The sequence below is a fragment of the Carcharodon carcharias genome, chromosome 4 (assembly GCF_017639515.1).
Source record: "Carcharodon carcharias isolate sCarCar2 chromosome 4, sCarCar2.pri, whole genome shotgun sequence".
In the NCBI taxonomy this organism is placed as follows: domain Eukaryota; kingdom Metazoa; phylum Chordata; class Chondrichthyes; order Lamniformes; family Lamnidae; genus Carcharodon; species Carcharodon carcharias.
The window spans coordinates 157,506,559-157,527,272 of NC_054470.1; the positions used below are offsets into that span (position 1 = coordinate 157,506,559).

Genomic DNA, 20,714 nt, shown 5'->3' on the forward strand with positions numbered 1-20,714 from the left:
ATGTCCCAGAACTTGAACGTTGCCTGAACCAAGAATCCGTCAATCCTGTCAACTTCGTTTCCCAGCATCATTCCCGCCATCCCATTCACAACGCCTCATTACAGAGCAAAAAATAAATTTGGTTCATAGATTTCACCAGAGAAGGCTGACAATTAGCACGGTAGAAAATAAATGGTGCTGCACGGGATAACCCTGTTGTCGTATTAATGTCTGCTTTGTCAGGGCCTCTTGGGCTGGTCACCTCTTGACTCCCTTCCGCCTCGTTGTTCTTTTTAAGTCGCCTCTTGTCCCCCGCCGACGCTCTTTGGTTTCCTCTTGTAACAAGATGGTGGTTGAGTGAGTCAGGCCTTCAGGATTATCCGTGTCATCGAGAGGTAAACTCGGGATTAGCGGCAGCCCAGCTCTTCAGGTCTTGTGGTTAGAGTGAGACAGGCAGCAGCAAAATGGTGAGTGAAAGAGAGAGAGAGGGGATCCTGGTGTGCGGCCGATGTGGGGGATGAACACGCGGTGCCGGTCCGGCGCCGGGGACCAGGCCCCACAAACCTGCCCCCGGGGCTCCCACGACCCCCCGGTGGAGTTGGAGGGCAGGTCGGCCCGCGGGAGTTAGGAGAGGGTCATTTTAACAGTTAACCGGAAACCAGAAGCGATTTTAATTCTGCTCGCTTTTTCTATTGCTATGGGTCAGTCGGAAATATCCGTCGTTCGCGATTTAAATCACTTTTTCGGATGGTTCCAATGCAGGACAAACGCTCAAAGGAAGTTTGAACCTCCCAATTGCTGTGCAATTCCTACCTGGGGATTTCTTTGGGGGGGGGGGGGGGGGTTGCAGGGAAGTTCCCCAGCAATTCTTTGATGTACACTTCGATACACTGCCCTGGAGCTCGGATGTTACAGCCTTTAATAAGGTGCAGGCAAGAATGGAATCCCAGCTGAACTGCTCAAGCACTGAAAGTCCCATTTATTGTCACACCTTTATGACTCCCCGTTCTCTGCTGGAAAGTAGGTTCCATTCTACAGAAGATGCGTGATACAATAATTATCATGCTGCGCAAAAACAAAAGTGACAGGAGACTGCAACAACTAGGGTCCTACTTTCAAAAAATTCCACCTACTTGCAGACCGAGTGTACCAGGAAGCACAGTGCGGCTTCTGTGCCAGCAGATTTACTGTGGACATGATCTTCTCTATACACCAACTATGAGAGAAGTGCAGGGAACAGGGTATACCTCTTTGCTTTACTTTTGTAGATCTCACTAAGGTATTGGACACCAAGATTTTGGGGGAAAGTTGGCTGTCCACCAAAGCCCCTCAGTCTCAATTGTGACAACATGCAGTGCAATATACAGTTTGATGGCTCCATCAGTTTCAGAGTGAAGAATGGAGTGAAACAGTGCTGTGTACTAACCCTCATCCTGGCATCATCATCTTCATACACCTGACTTTTTCCATATCAGCAGGGAAGGCAAGAGTCTATTTGCATACTAGGTCAGATTTAAGATTTTGGGCAAGAGGCGCTTTTAAGCAGCGAGTGGTAATGACCTGGAACTCGCTGCCCACTAGGGTGGTTGAAGTGTAAACAATCAATTTTTTCAAAAGGTATTTGGACAGGCACTTGAAGGAAATAAACTTGCAGGGCTACAGGGAGCGAGCAGGGGAGCAGGACTTACTGAGCTCTCGGGGAGCTGGGATGGACTAGATGGGCTGAGTTGCCTCCTCTTGTGCCGTAAATAAGTCTATGACTCCAGGTCAGTCTGCAAGCCCTACAATCTATCAAGATTGAAGGTGAAGACAACGTGTCCTGATCAGAGAACTCCCCTACACTGATGACGCTGCATTAGTTACCCACACGGGGACTCAGTTACAAAGACTCATGGTCTCTCTCCCATGTCTGTAACTTATTCTCCCTGACTATAAACGTCAAGAAATCCATGGTCATGGGACAAGGTGTTGCATCACCATGATCACACTAAATAACACCCCACTGAAAGTGGTTAGCAAATTCTGCTACCTCAGGTCCATGGGTACAGACAATCTGTCCCTTGATGCAGAAATAGATACATGTATATGGAAAGCAGCTACCACCTTTGGCTGACTCATGAAACGTGCATGGAATAACATCAAACTGACTCTCAGGACCAAGCTGGTTAGGCCTGCGTTCTCAGCACCTTGCTGTATGGCTGTGAAATATAGACAACTTATAGCTATCAAGAAAAGAAACTCAACAATTTCCATCTTTGCTGTCTGTGATGCATTATGGGTATATACTAAACTATAAGGACTAAATTACATACGTGGCAATCCTCTTAAAGACAGAGCTCCCGGGTTTGTTAGCACGCATCAAACAGAGCTGGTTTCATTGGCATGTCTGCAGGATGCAGATTGTTTGCATACCCAAGGACTTCGTATGGTGAGGTAGCTGGATCCAGACTACTGGTAGGATACCCAAGGCTCCGCGTCAAGGATGTTAGCAAGCGTGACATGAAGTCTGTAGTCATTGATTATCACACCTGGGAACTAGCTAACAAGAGGAAAATGGTGACACTTCCTGTGACTGGCATGTAACACCATGATGACTAATGGCCATAATGGCCATAGTGGCTTGGCAACAGACACCAACAGTGAAAACAACAAAACGCTTCATAGGCAGCACTTGTGGCAGAACCTGTATCTTGGGGATTGGCCTCTTCAGGCAGCAGCAAAGGTGCGTCTCACCTAAAATGGTTTTGGTTGCTGTGTGTACATCATCTTTTGGAGACGGAAGGATGGCGGAACAGTATTATAACTTGCCTTTATTTTTTGGTGCTTAAACGTTATTAATAGAAGTTCAGTGTGTTTTTAATATAATGAACTGTGGAACTTATAGAGATTGACTGGATTTAAGCATGTCAATGTAAAGTGAACCTTTACTGGAATTTTCAAGGATTCTTAACAGGCGATATTGTCTTGTTGCGCGGTCTGAGACTACTCACAAATAAGAAAGATTAGATTTTGCTAATTTGCATTATACTTGTTTTCATTCAAGAGTTTATGGTATTGCTATGTGTCTAAATTCAAAATTTGGGGACTCTATTATCTGCCAAATTGTACATTGGGCATTGGTCATCCATGTTTTTTGTTTGTTCATGGGATGTGGGTATCACTGGCGAGGCCAGCATTTATTTTGGATATGCACAGAAAGTTACAATCTACTTATTCAAATTCCTAATTGCACAAACATTTCCTGTGAAGCACCAGTCTGTTTGAGTTTTGTGTATGCATAATGAATATATTTCTTCTGATTAAACACAGCCTCAAAACGAATATGTTGAATTACACCGTAAGCGATATGGCTATCGCTTGGACTACCATGAGAAGAAAAGGAAGAAGGAGAGCCGTGAAGCGCATGAACGTTCTCACAAAGCCAAGAAAATGATCGGTCTGAAGGCCAAATTGTACCACAAACAGCGCCATTCAGAAAAAATACAGATGAAGAAGACGTAAGTATCACTCTCAAACTACCCGCTCACCATCTCTTCCAACTGCATGCTTTGGACATTTTTTGCCACCTTGCTTCCTTTCTCCAGCCTAGTTGAGGTAATTCTTTTTAAATAAATACTGTAGGATTTGCTTAAGTTTACAGTCTGCATAAACATCCACAGAAATTCTATAATTTAGTCTCATATCTGGAAGGTTGGTCATATTGGGAAAGTAGGAACAAAACAAGTGCTTCGAATTTTTTTCCCCAACAGTAAACAATGTTGTTTTAAACAAATCTTTGTGTTCTAAGGAGGAGGAGGAGGAGGATAACAGGCATTGTCAACATTCACAATTTTATTAATGTATCCTTGTGAATCACATGTACTGTGTAAAATCACATAATTATTTTTAGTAAATGAGTTTTTATGAACAATATGTGTGCAGGTTGAATGAACGCCAAGGTTGTAAGAGGAAATAAAAACAGAAAAGGCTGGAAAAAGCTTAGCAGATTAGGCAGCATCTGTGTAGAGAGAGAGAAACTGAGTTAACATTTCAGGTCTGTGACCTTTCATGAGAACTGGGAAAAGTTAGAAATGTGAATAGGTTTTGAGTAATGCAAAGTTAGGAGCAAACCTGCTCTAGGCACACGTTATTCTTTGTTTATTTTCTTGCCCCATCACTATTCCTTTTGGCCCTGGAAGACTAACTTTTTTGTCATTCAGTCTGTCCTGTCTTCCACCTTTCATAGACCTTCCTTTAGTCTTTGTGCTACCAACCCCTTGCTCAGAACTTAATACATTTCTAAGTTTTTCCAGTTCTGATGAAAGGTCACAGACCTGAAACGTTAACTCTGTTTCTCTCTCTCTATGCAGATGCTACATTTTCTGTTTTTATTCAGATTTCCAGTATCCGCAGTATTCTTTTTTCTTTCAAAGGTTGTAAGCGGTCTGGTCAACCTGAGGCAGTGGCTGGGGAGGGGGACAGGATCAGCAGAAAGAATGTGGGGTTTATGGTGGACTGAAGATAATGTCTTTGGTGTTTAACTGGAGGAAACTGTAGTTCATTTGAGACTGACCATTGGGCAAGCAGAGATCTCATTGAAACATACAAGATTCTGAAGGGGATTAACAGGGTAGACACTATGAAGTTGTTTTCCTTGGCTGTGGAATCTAAAACACTGGGACACAGTCTCTAGAAAAGGGATTGATTGTTTAGGACAGAGATGGGGAGGAATTTCTTCACTCAGAGTTCTGAAAATCTTTGGAATTCTTTACCCCAGAGGATAGTGGATGCTCCATCATTGGATATATTTAAGGCTGAGATAGATTTTTTGGGTTTCAGGGTATCAAAGGATATGGGGAGTGGCGGGAAAGTGGAGTTGAAGCCGAAGAGTTGTCCTGATTGTACTGAATGGCAGGGCAGTCTCGACGTTTTGTATGGTTTACCCCTGCTTCTATTTCTTATGTTCTTCAGCAGTGTCACCAACACAAGCAGTAGAGGGGTTGGGAGAGGTGTGGAGAAATAATTTTGGATCTCAGCAGCATAAATCTGGAAGCTGATCCCACATCTGCAAATGAGGTCAGCGAGTACAATATGGAGATGGGGACCGCAAGGAAAGAGTGTGAGGGAGGAAAGAGGCTGAAGGTGCTCTGGCTACAATAAAATAAGATTCAAGTGAGGACAGTCCTCCTGAGCTGCACAGTGGAGGAAAGGAGTTGGAGGCTTCCTATCCTTGGGTTTAAATGGATGATGGTGTGGGAACAGAATATCTCTTAAATTCATTTGAACCATAGAGTATAATATGTTAGAAAAAGCAAAATACTGCAGATGATGGAGATCTGAAATGGCAATATAAAATGCTGGAAAAACTCACCAGGTCTGGCAGCATCAGCTAAAACAGCTGTGAAGAAGAGTCATACGGACTCAAAATGTTAACTTTTTGATGATGGGAGTTAGGCCAGTGGAGCATTGGAATAGTCTAGTCTCAAGATGACCAAGGCACTGAGGCAGGTAGTCATAAGGTGATGGAATATTTGTGATAAACAAATTTCATAGGACACTAAGGATGCAGCATATTTGAGACAGTTGAGAAATGAGAGAAAGACGCTGGTTCAGGATTAGGATGCTTATTAGGGCCCACATTTGGCTAAGACAAATGTGGATCCATTACAGGCAGAGTCAGGAGAATTTATAGTGAAAAATAGAGAACAGGCAGAGAAACTAAATTATGACTTTGTGTCTGTTTTCACTGAGGAAGATACAAGAAATTTCTCAAAATTAGAGATCCAAGGGACTAGAGAGAATGAGGAATTGAAGGAAGTGAGTATTAGTAAGAAGATTTGTATTGGAGAAATTAATGGGACTGAAGGTTGATAAGTCCCCGGGACCTGATATTCTACATCCCAGTGTGTTGCAAGAGGTAGCTGTGGAGATAGTGGATGCGTTGGTGATCATCTTCCAAAATTCTGCAGATTCTGAAACAGTTTCTGCAGATTGGAAGGTAGCATATATCACCCCACAATTGAAGGAGGGAGGGAGAGAGAAAACGGGGAACTACAGACCTGTTAGCCTTACGTCAGTAGTAGGGAAAATGCAGAAATCTGTTGTAAAAGGATACTTGGATAATAATGATCTGATTGGGCATAGTGAACATGGATTTATAAATATGAAATCACGTTTGACGAACATGTTGAAGTTTACAGAATTGATAAAGGGGAGTCGGTGGACATAATGCATTTGGATCTTCAGAAGGCTTTTGATGAAGTTCCCCACATTAAATTGTTTAGCCAAATTAAAGCACATGGGATAGGAGGTAATGTACTGGTATGGATTAAAGATTGTTTAACTGGCAGATAACAGAGAAAAAGCATAAACAGGTCATTCTCACATTGGAAGACTCCCACTCTCTCCCCATACCCCTATTGCCCACACTATCCCCTTATCTCTTTATGTCATTGGTATTTAGAAATCTGTCAGTCTCTGCTTTAAACATACTCAATGACTGAGCTTCCTCAGCTCTCTGGGGTAGAGTTCCAAAGATTCACAGCCCTCTGAGGAAAGATACTGGGAAATGTTTGCATCTAGGGAGCTGAGTGTCCTTGCAAATGAATCACAGATAGTTAATGTGCAAGTACACCAAACAATTAGAAAGGCAAATGGAATGTTAGCTTTTGTTACAAAGCGACTAGAGTGTAAGAGTAAGGAATTCTTATTATACCAATTACATAGGGCACTGGTGAGGCTGAGAAAATGTTTCTTTGGGTGGGGCATCTAGAACACAGGTCACCTAGGGCCACAGTCTGAGTAAGATGTCAGCCAATTTGAGATGAGGAGAAATTTCTTCATCAAAGTTTGTGAATCTTTGGAATTCTCTACCCCTTAGAGATGTGGATGTTCTGTCATTGAGTATATTCAAGACATGGGTTCTTAGCTTTTTGGGTATTAAGGGATAGTGCGGGAGGGTGAATTTGAGCCATGACCTTATTGAATGGCAGAGCAGGCTGGAAGGGCCATTTGGCTGACACCAGTTCTTGCTTCTTAAGTTGTGCTTTTATGTTTTAGGGTGCAGGGGGAATCTTGCAAGCTGTTTGGTATAGCCTAAGACAACAGCATTTGACCTAGCATAGCATTTAGGTGCCCTAGCAAAATTGGAATCAATGGGAATCAAGGGTGGAAACTCTCCATTAGATATACCTAGCACAAAGAAGATAGTTGAGGTTGTTGGGAGGCAAATCATGTCAGCCCCACTGCATCGCTGCTTCAGTTTCTTTTCTGACTTCTGAGATACCGAAGCGGTCCTTGTCCATATGCAGCAAGACCTGGACAACATACAGGCTTAGGATGATAATTGGCAAGTAACATTCGCATTATACAGTTGCCAGGCAATGACTATCTCCAACAAGAGAGACTCTACCTATCTCCCCATGACATTCATAACATATGAGGAACATTTGAGGACTCTGGGTCTATACTTGATGGAGTTTAGAAGGATGAGGGGGGATCTGATTGAAGCTTACAGAATACTGAAAGGCCTGGATAGAGTGGACATGGAGAAGATGTTTCCATTAGTAGGAGAGTCTAGGACCCAAGGGCACAGCCTCAGAGTAAAGGGAAGACATTTTAGAACAGAGATGAGGAGAAACTTCTTTAGCCAGAGAGTGGTGAATCTATGGAATTCATTGCCACAGAAGGCTGCAGAGGCCAGGTCATTGAGTGTATTTAAGACTGAGATATATAGGTTCTTGATTGGTATGGGGATCAAAGGTTACGGGGCGAAGGCGGGAGAATGGGATTGGGAAACTTATCAGCCATGATTGAATGGCGGAGCAGACTCGATGGGCTGAATGGCCTAATTTCTGCTCCTATGTCTTTTGGTCTTATGGGCATTCAATGGCATTACCAGCCCTGAATTATCCACTATCAATATTCTGGGCATTACCATTGACCAGCCATATAAATACTGTTACTGCAAGAACTGGTCTTGGGTTGGGAATTGGGAATTGGCAAGTAATTTGCCCTCTGAGTCCCCAAAGCCTGTCCACCATCTACAAAGCACAAATCAGGAGTGTGATTAAATACTTTCCTTGTGCCTGGATGAAACTCCCAACAGCACTTAAAAAGCTTTGACACCATATGGGACAAAGCAGTCGATCCTCCACCTTAAGACGTTCACTCCATCCACCACCAACGCACAGTAGCAGCACTGTGTACCATGCACAAGATGCATTGCAGCAACTTACCAAGCCTCCTTTGAGAGCACCTTTGAAAACCTCTACCACTAGACATCTCATACGAACATATGAATTAGGAGCAGGAGTAGGCCCCTCGAGCCTGCTCCGCCATTCAATAAGATCATGGCTAATCTGATTGTAACCTTAACCCACACTCCTGTCTACCCTGATAACCTTTCACTCCCTTGTCAATCAATAATTTATCCAACTCTGCCTTAAAAATATTCAAAAACTTTGCTTCTACTGCCTATTAAGCCAGAATTCCAAAGACTCTTGACCCTCTGAGAGAAAAAAAATTCTCTTATTCCCCTTAGTTTTAAACAGTGGCCCCTAGTTCTAGATTCTCCCACAAGAGGAAACGTCCTTTCCACATCACTGTGTCAAGACCCCTCAGGATCATAAAGGTTTCAATCAAGTCACCTCTTACTCTTCTAAAATCCAGTGGATACAAGCCTAACTTGTCCAGCTTTTCCTCATAGGACAATCCACCCATTCCTGGTATTAGTCCAGTTATCCAGCATTTACATCTTTCCTTAAATAAGGAGACCAAAACTGTGCACAGTACTCCAGTTGTGGTCTCATCAGTGCCTTTTACAACTGACACATAACTCCACTACTTTTGTAATCAACTCCCCTCACAATAAATGATAACATTCAATTAGCTTTCCTAATTATTTGCTGTACCTGCATACTAGCCTTTTGTGATACATGCACTAGGACACCCAGAACCCTCTGAATCTCAGAACTCTGCAATTTCTCACCAGTTAGATAATATGCTCCTTTTTTATTCTTCCTGCCAAATTGGATAATTTCATATTTGCCCACATTATATTCCATTTACCAGATCTTTGCCCACTCACTTAACTTATCTATGTCCCTTTGTAGCCTCCTTATGTCCTCTTCACAACTTACTTTCCTGCTTATCTTTGAGTCATCAGCAAATTTAGCAACCATACCTTTGGTCCTTTCATCCAAGTCATTTATATAAATTGTACAAAAGTTGAGGTACCAGCACGGATCCCTGTGGCACATCACTCGTCACATCCTGCCAATCAGAAAAAGACCCATTTATGCCAACTACCTGCTTACTGTTAGCTAGCCAATCATTAGCCATGCGTTACCCCCTACACCATAAGCTTTTATTTTCCCCAATAACCTTTGCTGTGGCATCTTATCAATTGCCTTCTGGAAATTTAAGTATTGTACATCCATTGGTCTCTCTTTATCCACAGCACATGTGACTCCTTCACAGAAATCCAATAAATTGGTTAAACATGGATTCCCTTTCACAAAACCATGTTGACACTGCCTGATTGCCTTGAACTTTTCTAGTGTCCTACTGTAACATCTTTAATAATAGCTGCTAACATTTCCCCTATGACAGATGTTAAGCTAACTGACCTGTAGTTTCCTGCTTTCTGTCTCCCTCCATTTTTGAATAAAGGAGTTACATTTACTATTTTCCAATCTAATGGCACCTTCCCCAAATCTATGGCATTTTGGAAAATTGAAACCAATGCAGCAACTATCTCATTAGCCACTTCTTTCAAGACCTTAGGGCAAACCCATCTGGACCAGGGGATTTGTCAGCCCACAGCCCCAACAATTTGTTCAGTACCACTTCCCTGGTGATTGTAATTTTCCTGAGTTCCTCCCTTCCATTTCCTGATTTACAGCTATTTCTGGGGTGTTACTTGTAAAAACCGAAGCAAAATACCTTTTCAATTCACTGCCATCTTCTACTTTCCATTATCGATTCCTCAGATGCACTTTCTATTGGACCAACGCTCACTTTAACTCTTGCCTTGTTTAAATATCTATCAAAACTCTTACTTTCTGTCTTTATGTTGCTAGCTTTCTCTCACACTCTAATTTTTCCCTCCTCCTTAATCTTTTTGTTATTCTTTGCTTGTTCTTTATATTCTTTCCAATCTTCTGACCTGCCACCCGTTTTTGCACAATTATATGCTTTTTCTTTAAGTTTGATACTGTCTTTAACTATTTTAGTTAACCGCGGATGGTGGACCCTCCCTTTGGAATTTTTATTTCTCATTGGAATGTATCTGTTCTATGTATTCTGAAATATCCCTTTAAATGTCTGCCACTGAACCTCTGTTGACCTATCTCTTAACCTCATTTGCAAGTTTAATTTAGCTAGCTCCGCTTTTATGCCCTTATAATTGCCCTTAAAATACTAGTTTTGGACGCACTTGTCTCTCGCTCAAAATGAATGTAAAATTCAATCATATAATGATCACCGCTACCTAGGGATCCTTCACTGTGAGGTTATCAATTAATCCTATCTTGTTGCACAATACTAGGTCTAGTATAGCCTTTACTCTGGTTGGCTGCAGAAGGTACTGTTCTAAGAAACTCCCGAAAACATTCTATGAATTCCTCCTCTACGCAACTTTGCCCATCTGATTTTTCCATTCTATATGTAGATTAAAATCGCCCATGATTATCGCTGTACATTTCCGATGAGCTCCCATTATCTCTCCTTCTATACTCTGTCCTACCATGTAGTTACAATTAGGGGGCTTGTACAACACTCTCACAAGTGACGTCTTGCCTTTATCATTTCTGATCTCAACCCAAACTGCATCTACATTCTGGTTTCCTGAACTTAGGTCATTCTTCTCGAATGTGCTAATGCCATCATTAATTAACGGTGCCACCCCTCTACCTTTTCCTAACTTCCTGTCCTTCCTAAATGTTAGCCTCTGCAATTGTCCAACAGGTATGAGGTTCAATATTCAGGTCCCAATCTATGTCATCCTGTAGGCATGTCTCTGTAATGGCTTTCAGATCGTACTTATTTATTTCTATTAGCGCTCTCAGTTCATCTGTTTTGTTTCGAATGCTACATGCACTTAGATATGGAGCCTTTAGTTTTGTCCTTTTATTATTTTTGTAGTGTCTAGTCTTATCTGCTTATGTACTCTGTCCCTTCCTGTCACGGTCTGTTTATCATTTTCCATATTAGTACCTTTCTCGCTTGCCTTGTCTCTACCCTTTGATTTACCATGTCTTCCCAAGTTTGATCCTTTGCCCCCACTATTCAGTTTAAAATCCCCTCTACTTCCCTAGTTACGCGACTTGTGAGTACACCAAACCTAGCATGGTTCAGGTGTAGACCATCCCAATGGTACAGATCCCACTTTCCCCATTAGTGTTGCCAGTGCCCCACGAATCAGAACCCACTTCTCCCACCTCAGTCTTTGAGCTACACATTCATTTTTCTAATCTTATTTATTTGTCCTATGCCACATTGCACGTGGCTCAGGTAATAATCCAGAAATTGTAACCTTTGAGGTTCTGCTTCTTAATTTGGTGTCTAGCTCATACTGCATATGCAGAAACTCTTTCCTCATCCTGTTTGTCATTTGTACCTACATGGACCAAGACCACTAGATCCTCCCCCACCAACTGCATGTTTCTCTTTAGCCCTGAGCAAATGTCCCGAATCCTGGTACCAGGCAGACAATATAGCCATGTGGACACTCGTTCCTTGTTGCAGAGAACAGTGTCGATCCCCTTTACTATACTGTCCCCTACTACAACTACATTCCTTTTCCCCTGCCCGCCCCCGCCCACTTGAATAGCTTCCTGTACCACAGTGTCACGGTCAGTCAGCTTATCCACCCTGCAGCCCCCCACTCACATCCAAACAAGCTGCGACAACCTTGTACCTGTTGGACAATTGCAGAGGCTGACACTCCTGCCCTCTGGGTCCCCTTATCTGCCTCAGCTGCAGTCACACCCTCTTGTCCCTGACCACCTTCCAAATCAGAAGACCCTCTCCTAAGGGGTGTGACCACTTCCTGGTTCAAAGCATCCAGGTAACTCTCCCCCTCCCTGATGTGTTGCAGTGTCCGCAGCTCAGCCTCCAGCTCAATGACTCCAAGCTGAAGCTTCTCAAGCCACAGATACTTACTGCAGATGTGCTTGCCTTGGATAACACTGGTATCCAGAAGCTCCCACGTGCTGCAGCCATGACCATCACCTGTCCTGCATAATTATGTGCTTTAATGAGTTACTTAATGATTTTATTCAATTATTTATTTTCTTTTATACATTTACTAATCTTATCACAAATTCCTGTATTTTAAATCTTAGGAATAGAATGGATCTTGACCACTTACAGAAAATTAGAAAACAGCTAGCTTCTTCCCCTGTAGTACAGCAAGAACTAGTTCCTACAGGGCTAAAAAGTTAGAAAAAGCAAAGGAGCATCTCCCTCTCCTTATCACTGAACTCCCTCAGCTCACCAAGCTCTCTCATTCAATTGAGATCGCACTCTGTGCTGGTTGTACTGAGAGTGTCTGAATGTATACATTCTAAACAAAGGGATTAACTGACCCAGGTACAGCAAGACCAATACAAGCTAGTTTCCTTCATTAACTATTCCAGCTGTTGCCAGTGGATAGCTTCTGCCTGCTTAGGCCCCTGGATGAGATTCAGAATTTAAACAGTACTTGCAGTTAAATGTTAAAACAATATTAAATTTTTAGAAGATATTTAAGTATCCCTCAGCTCACCAAACTCTCTCACTTCATTGAGGTTGCACTCCAGTCCTTTACTCTTGACTTTTACCACATGCCACGCTGGGTTAAATGCTGCTTTGATGTTAAGGGAAGTCACTATCACCTCAGCTTAGGCTATACCAAACCACTTGCAAGGTCCCCTTACCCTAAACAACCATCAGTGAACATCTCCATGTCTGATCTTATGATGGAGGGAAGGCCATCTAGAAGGACAAGGGCAGCAGGCACATGGGAACACCACCATCTACAAGTTCCCCCACCAAGCTGTACATCATCCTGACTTGGAACCATATTACCATTTCTTAACAGCACTGTGGGCGCACCTACACCATGCAGACTGCAGCGGTTCATGTAGGCAGCTCACCACCACTTCTAAAGGGAAATGAACGATGGGCAATGAATCCTGGCCTTGCCAGCGATTCTCCCATCCTGTGAATGAAATTTTTTTTGAAAAAAGCAAGTGTCAAACAGCAGGGGCAGTTGAATAAATGGTCTCAACCTTAATGACAGAAGCCCATCAGCTCCTTGCACTTGTTAAAAATGAGGCAAATAGGGCCAGCGAAGAAGGGTTTAAGAGGAAATTGCAGAAAGAAGCTGAGCATTATCAATGCTCTTCTGAGTTATCCTGGATTTGATGGGTGGTTTGATAGGAGAGAGGTCGAAACAGTGTTTGATCTGTGATGGACGGTTAAATCTAAGCTTGTTGTTTGTCAACATGAAGGATGTTTGACATAATTGTTTTCTTTTCTCCCCTAATTACCCTGCCTAGTTCTGTAATTCTTCGTGACTTGATTCTCTGGTGTGATCTTTAATAGAAAATCATTATTGTGTATTACATGCACCATTCGTATTAAGATGCTCAGCTGTTTTTGTTCCCCATTTAAAGAGGATTCTTCTTAAACCTACCTTGAATGTTGAATAAATTCATCTTTCTCTTGTGAATAATATACTGGTCTTTGACTGAGGAGTGCCTTGCAAGAAGTATCACACAGGAGAACTACCTCCAAAGGTAGCAAAAAATGTCTGTTTTAAATATAACGGAATTTCACTTGAAACACACATTTATTTCATCTCTCCAGCCTCAAAATGCATGAACAGAGAAACACAAAACAGAAGAATGATGAGAAGACACCAGAAGGAGCTGTACCAGCCTATCTGCTTGACAGAGAGGGCCAATCCCGTGCTAAAGTCCTATCCAACATGATCAAACAAAAGAGAAAAGAAAAAGCTGTAAGTGAAAGATTTTGTGTATTTTTGACACAGGGCCTTGAAAGGTCTCTGTTTCTTGGGAGTATCTGTTTGTACACATATTTACGAGGGAACTTTTTGTTTTGAAGTTTCAGTCTTGGCTCATTTGCACCTCCTGATGTAGTGGGTTAAAGTCCCACTACAGTCTCTGAACACGTAAACTGCCACTTTTTCATGCAGTACTGAGGTAGTGTTAATGTGTCTGAGGCCCAATCTTTTGGACAGGGCCCTGTTTACCTTTTCAGATAGACATAAAATAACCCGTGTTATATTTGTAGAAGAGGAAGGGAGACCTAGTGTTTCCTCCAATTAAGTACTGGGAAGACTGCAGCCATCGTTTTTAGTCCCCATTTCAATGTCTGTTCCCTGGCTGCTATCCCTCTACCTTGCAAAAGTCAGTTTAAGCCAGATTATTCACAGTCTTGGTGTTGCATTTGATCCCGAAATGAGCTTCCAACCTCCTTTTCATGCATCACTAAGAGTGCCTATTTCCACGTCTGTAACGTTGTCCAACTTTTCCCCTTTCTCAGTTCATCAGTTGAAACCTTCATTCCTGAGTTTGTTTCCTCTAGCTTTGACTATTCCAATGCATTCTTGGCTGGTCTCCCACGTTCTGTCCTCTGTAAACTTGAGGTCATTCAAAACTCTGATGCCTAACTCGCATCTGTGCTTGCTGTTCCACATTGGTCCCAGTAAAGCAATGTTTTGATTTTAAAAATTCTCATCCTTGTTTTCAAATCTCTCCATGGCCTTGCCCCTCTCCATCTCCGTAATCTCCCCCAACCCTACAACCCTTCGAAATATCTGCATTCCCAATTACTCCACCGTTGGTGGCCATGCCTTCATTTGCCTAGAGCCCAAGCTCTGGAATTTGCTTCATACATCTCTCCGCCTCTCTACCTCATTTTCTTCATTTAAGACACTCCTTAAAACCAATGATGACTTTTGGTTATCTAACCTAATATCTTCTTATTTGGGTTGGTATCATAATTTGTTTTATAGTGCTCCTTTGAAGCATCTTAGGATGTTTTATGATAACAGCACTGTATAAATATAAGTTGTTTAGATGAAGCAGAATTTTAATTCATAATCTTATGTAAGTTATTTTTTGGCAGGGTAAATGGGAAGTACCTTTGCCAAAAGTCCGTGCTCAAGGAGAAACTGAAGTGCTGAAAGTTCTCCGCACTGGTAAAAGGAAGAAGAAAGCTTGGAAGAGAATGGTCACCAAAGTCTGCTTTGTTGGAGATGGATTCACTCGGAAACCTCCTAAATATGAAAGGTTCATCAGACCGATGGTGAGTTACAAAACCTAGCTGGAGGAGAAGGTTCTTGCACCTTTCAACTTTGTACAAATTATACAAGTAGATTCAGTTAGAGTTTTACTAAGCATGGGTATAAAGAACTAAAAGGTTCAGAATGCTGAGGAAGAACAGACCAAATAGGAAATGAGGTGGAGTAACACTTTCAGGGGCTCCTAGGAGATTAAGGAAGTAGACACATTGGTACAGAATATGTCTACCAATGAGACTATCTGGTGGGAGTATTTAATTCAAAAGGGAGAAAAGTAATTTTAAAAGTCTGCAATAAACCACAAGATCAAAACAAAGCACAGAGTACTCTGAAAAATTAGGGAAGCAATACTGATAGATTCAACGAACCTGATAAACAGGGAATATCCATGCACTCTAGAGTCTGTACTGATGCTTAGGAAACAATCCAGTGTGATTAAAATCATTTTTGTTGAAAATAATTAAGACAAACCCAGGAAATTAGTCCTTCTGCTTCCACATGAAGGTCAACTGAACAAGCTTATGATTGGGATAGTCCTAGGTAAAACTTGGACATGGTTGGGAAGGTGGCTGGAAGAGAGGGATCAGTGGCTGATACTAAAGATCAGCCTTGTCGTCTTTCCCTACACAAGTTACAGGACTTGTATGGTTCTACTGTACCTCATGATGTGTACTAAAAGCAGTATTAAAATGTGCAGTGAGACTGGAATGCAGTAATCTGCCATCATGGTCTCAGGCTTCGATTTGACAATCTAGTCTAGCTCAGCAATCTATTTCCTTGATTAAATGTGGCTATTAATTAGAGCAATGATGTTGGGCTGCAGGAATATACAAAATGGACAGCCTCTAGAGTTGGATCAGTGCCCCAGTTGTTTCTGGCCTACAGAAATTGGTCAGATGTGTAGATGGCTCTACACTAGGAGAGATGACACAATCTGAAGCAGCCACCAATGTGTTATTTCAATACAATTGTGCAAGGGCTATATACTAGAAGAAAACTGGGACTCTGTTGTTTTGAACAAAGAGGCAGGGGAAGCTTTAAAGAAGATGTGGGAGTTAAATAGACCTTACTGCTCCTAATTTGTACGTTCATATGTGGATCATATCCAAACATTGCAGGGCAGCATTTAATTAAGGAAACAGATTACTGAGCTAGACTAGATTGTTGGATTGACATCTGAGATTGTGATGGCAGTATTGTATTGAGTTCTAGTCTGGCCTCACTTTGAATACTGTCTTTAGTACTAGCCATGAGGTACAGTAGGACCATAACAAATCCTTGAACCTGTGTAGGGAAGGGAGACTAGGCTGGTCCCTAGTATCAGCGAGCCTAATATGGGGAAAGGTTATAAAAACTTGGATTCGAAGTACACAAGATGGTACCTTGATACAAGATACTAAGCAGAATTAAAAAGATTAATCCCATGTTATATTTCGAGATAAAACACAATTGCAAGAATGGGAATATTGTTTCCCAAACTGGTAAAAGGCAAATTTGGAACACATCGGTAAGTATTTCTTCCAGTTGAGGTAGTGGAAGCAATAACAAAAAAAATGAAGAGGTAGCTGGATGCTTTGGAAATCATATGTTTTTAATAAGGATGACTACGATGGTCCAAATGACCCTCATCTTTGTACTTATGGTTAATATGCAATAATAAGTAAGTCTTGAGTTTTACGGGTTTTTTTGGCTTTTTCCCATGAAAATAGTTTAACCAGTTACGGTAAGATGTTAGAATGCAACTTCTTGTTTGTGATCCCTCCTGTAAAAGAAAAAAATAGCCTTAACTGTAATTATTGTTGTATAGGGTTTACGTTTTAAGAAGGCCCATGTAACCCATCCAGAACTCAAGGCCACCTTCTGTTTACCGATACTTGGTGTTAAGAAGAATCCGTCATCACCTTTATATACAACATTAGGTAAGCAAATAAATAAAGTTTAACTTTTAAAAAGAATATACACACTTGTTCCATAACTAACTGCACCAAAGAAAGAAGTCAGCTTGAATTGTTCTTGTTGAAGTGCCTTATCTTCTAAACCTGTTTAGCATCACTCTGTGGTAATGTTTTTGCAATAATAGGTATGTGAGCAAAATTGATCATGAGTATGGTTTAAAACCTGGGATGGAAGGTGGTCCCAGATTCTCTCGGCAGACAGTTCCTCACGTTGCCTCTTGTTAAAATTGTTTTTGAAGATTTCTGTTTCTAACAAGAGAGAATGGCTTGAATAGCTATTACAGTATTATAAGTTGGTTATATTATTTTTTAAAATAATCTATTGTTTCAAAATGTTCTCAATTATTAGGATATTGAATTAAATTGGATCTGGTGTCCCTGGTAAGGTCTACCTGTAAATTCCACATCTGTTCATACTCAACATATAAGTTGACTTCTAATACAAAAACACCACCAATTGAAATAATTTTCAAAAAGACACTAGCATGTTTTATCCATATTCAACTGCTATTTATTTTAATTGGATATTCAGGTAAGGCCTACATAAAGATCAGGAAAGGAAAAGCACATTTTGGAATTAGAACAAAAACAAGCATCTTAATTCTAGGAGGGTCAGTTGAGTCCTGAAGAAATTCAGAATCTGAAAACAACATAAACGGTTGTGTTTATAGTTTGTAAGTCATTTCTCAAAGCAGTCACACATGTTCAATATTCATTGTTTCATGGATGGTTCAGCTGTTTCCCTAGGATGTTAAGAGATTGTCAACATTTGTGTTTCTCTCTTAGGGGTTATTACTAAAGGTACTGTCATTGAAGTGAACGTAAGTGAACTTGGCTTAGTCACACAAGGAGGCAAAGTTGTCTGGGGTGAGTTATAAACAAATATTTTCTACTTTGTATTTGTGACCATAATATTGGAGGACATTTGACACGTTTTGGTACTATTGTTAAAATCCAGGAATTAGGAATTCTGATATAATTTCAATCTTTGCAGGTGGTCTTCCTCTGTTGCGTAGTTTCACCCTGTTAAACTTCACTATTGTGAAGCAATGAATGTTTTATAAGTTAAACAAGTTGTTACTAATCCCTTGGACTTCCAACTGCTCACTGATTCTTTATTTTAAAAAGACAGCAACTCTTTGTGCTGAACATTGTGACTGCATATTTATTTCTTCCTCATCTTTGTCTACACTTTCTCCATTCCAATTAACTGCCAATTAATCTCAAATTAAGTAGCAATGTATACAGGTTACTGTAAGTCGCCCCACTTCGTCATTTTGCTTCAAGGTCATTTGCTGTTCAGGGCCTTTTTTCTGATTTATGGTGCCATTTTCGATTTTACGTTGTCGGCACTCTGGCCCTGCTGCCCCCCCTCCATGCACTGAACACTGGGCCAGGCACCATCTTGTTCTGATGCCGGAGCCGCTGCTCTAGTCACCAAAGACCTAGACTGTGGGAAGAAAGCAAGGCTTGAGATCCAGGAGCAACAGGAGAAGGATGGGAAGCTGCCGGCTACCAATCAGCTGAGGAACCCAGAGTGGGGTGGAAGGAAGAGAAAGCATTAGCCCTCGCCCCCCCCACCACCCCCTGGATCCTTGCGTGGCTGCAAGCTGTCAGGAAGGGGTCCAGGCTCTGGAGGTAGAAAGACAGAGCGGAAAGGACAGTGTGAGACACAGTGGGGAAAGGAGAGGGGGAAAAGGGAGAAAGGATTAAGAGCGGGAAAGAAGAAGGAGGGAGGAGTAAGAGCAGGAAAGGGGAGGAGGGGGAAAGGTGAGGGAGGGAGCAGGAATGAAGAGAAGGAAGGTGAGGGGGAGAGTGGGAATGGAAAGAGGGGGAAGAGACAGAGTGGGAAAGGAGAAAGCAAAAAGTTGAGCCGAATTTCAGGAGTGCTGTTGGTGAGATGCAGAAGCTGTGCTACTCAGGTCTTGTTTGGGTGATTTAGTGTTATCTAATTTGAATTTATGCAGTATTTCTGTTATGTTCAGTAATTTATTTTATTTTGCAAGTTATTCCAGTTGGGAAAGCACAGTGCTGCACACATTTGGTACGGTATTTCAACTCGTTCATTGTCTTTCCGGATAAGAAATGTCTGAAGGACCCTGACTCCTCCGGCTTTAAGATTGATTCACTTAAAGTTGCCATTTTTAGAAATGCAACCACAGCTTTAAGTGAGGACTTAAGCGTAGCCAGCCTCTTAACTATTGTCTCTGTCACTTTGCACATTTTATAATTTCCATGACTACGATGTTCTCAATCCTGAGCCTTCTAAATAGATTGAGGAAAGGTTCCTAATAGCTTTCTTTTCAATGCCATCTGTAGGTTTCTCATGAGAACACAGTTGTGGTGTTAGCCAGGATTCCTATTTGGAAATTTCAAAATGGGGGGTTCATTTCTTTTGTTTCCTCTTCTGAGTGGAACAGTAATGTGTGCCTCTATCAGTAAGAACCTCTATTCTTGACATACTGCCTGCTGGAATTGGCTTGTTAAAAATCAGCTGTGCATTGGTCCCATAAGTGCAGCTTGATACTTGTAGTACCATCCTATATTAGACTAGTTCCAGAGTGTCCTGCCTGACATTCTTTCTTCATGCCAGCTGCTCTGATTGTGACTAACACCGTAACCTTCTAGCAATGGGGATTTCCACTATAACTTGCCATTGTCCACATGCTGCATTCCAAACAGCTGGCACTACTTATTGTATTAATAAGTACAGTATTAATATTCCTACATTGCATTTTAATAAGTAGTTCCAAATTTATTAAAATACAATGGTCATGGAATTCGGAGTCTGTAATAATTCAAGGGGGATTGGCCCTTTACTCTGAATCGCATGGATCTCAGGTGCAAAATAACTTGTGTTATGTGTTTTGAAATCTGAACCATTTATAGTGCAGTATATATTTAACTAAAGCACTGTGTGCATTAGTTACACCTAACACTTTTTTTTCCTTTCCTTTCAGGTAAATATGCACAAGTAACAAATAACCCAGAAAATGATGGCTGCATTAATGCAGTTCTGCTGGTTTAAATCACCAGAGCACAGAACTGTGACATGGATGTTAAATGGACTTGGGCATAATGTCAACCTTTTATTTTGAAACCAAAGCAAACTAATTGCAAGGATAGAATTATTCTGTTTATGAAGACCTGACTATATTTGATCTCTGATGCACGATCCACAAAAAAGCAAAAACAGCATTTTGTACTTCTGTATTTTTGTTATTTACAAATCGGCTTAAAATGATGAAAGACGAGAGAGAATAAAGAACCATCTTTCAGTTTCTTTGTAAGTTCTGATTTGTATGAGTTATGTGCATTTAACCAAAGTCAGCAAATTGCTAGTGTGGTACAGTAATCCTGTTGCCAGTGATGAGCTTCTACAGTTAATAACAGGAGTCATAAATTCAAGCCCACTCCAGGACGTTTCAGTGTGGTTGTGAAATTGTAATACTAGTAATATGGTCTTTCTGGTAAGACTTCAAGCTGAA

At 41.4% G+C, this 20,714-nt stretch overlaps 3 protein-coding genes across 5 annotated transcripts in view; 1 reads left to right on the top strand and 2 right to left on the bottom strand.

Annotated features, from left to right (window-relative positions):
- The window catches only part of gfm2 (GTP dependent ribosome recycling factor mitochondrial 2), a 60,522-nt gene extending 60,149 nt beyond the window's left edge, over nucleotides 1-373 (bottom strand). Inside the window, exon 1 of one of the 3 annotated variants that reach the window (XM_041186853.1) lies at nucleotides 242-373. The gene's annotated coding sequence lies outside the window, so the exon portion shown is untranslated. Of the gene's footprint in view, nucleotides 1-136 lie in introns of all 3 variants that reach the window. The other 2 variants (XM_041186852.1, XM_041186854.1) reach the window with 2 other exon arrangements.
- On the top strand, nucleotides 308-20,504 carry nsa2 (NSA2 ribosome biogenesis homolog (S. cerevisiae)). The gene is made up of 7 exons (XM_041186855.1): nucleotides 308-446; nucleotides 3,289-3,476; nucleotides 13,813-13,963; nucleotides 15,097-15,276; nucleotides 17,079-17,190; nucleotides 18,013-18,093; nucleotides 20,187-20,504. Exons 1-7 carry the CDS (start codon nucleotides 444-446, stop codon nucleotides 20,252-20,254), a joined length of 783 nt encoding a protein of 260 aa, XP_041042789.1. The 5' UTR covers nucleotides 308-443; the 3' UTR covers nucleotides 20,255-20,504.
- The window catches only part of LOC121277415 (soluble lamin-associated protein of 75 kDa-like), a 110,072-nt gene continuing 107,106 nt past the window's right edge, over nucleotides 17,749-20,714 (bottom strand). The window contains exon 15 of the transcript XR_005942874.1: nucleotides 17,749-17,866. The gene's annotated coding sequence lies outside the window, so the exon portion shown is untranslated. The remainder of the gene's footprint in view (nucleotides 17,867-20,714) is intronic.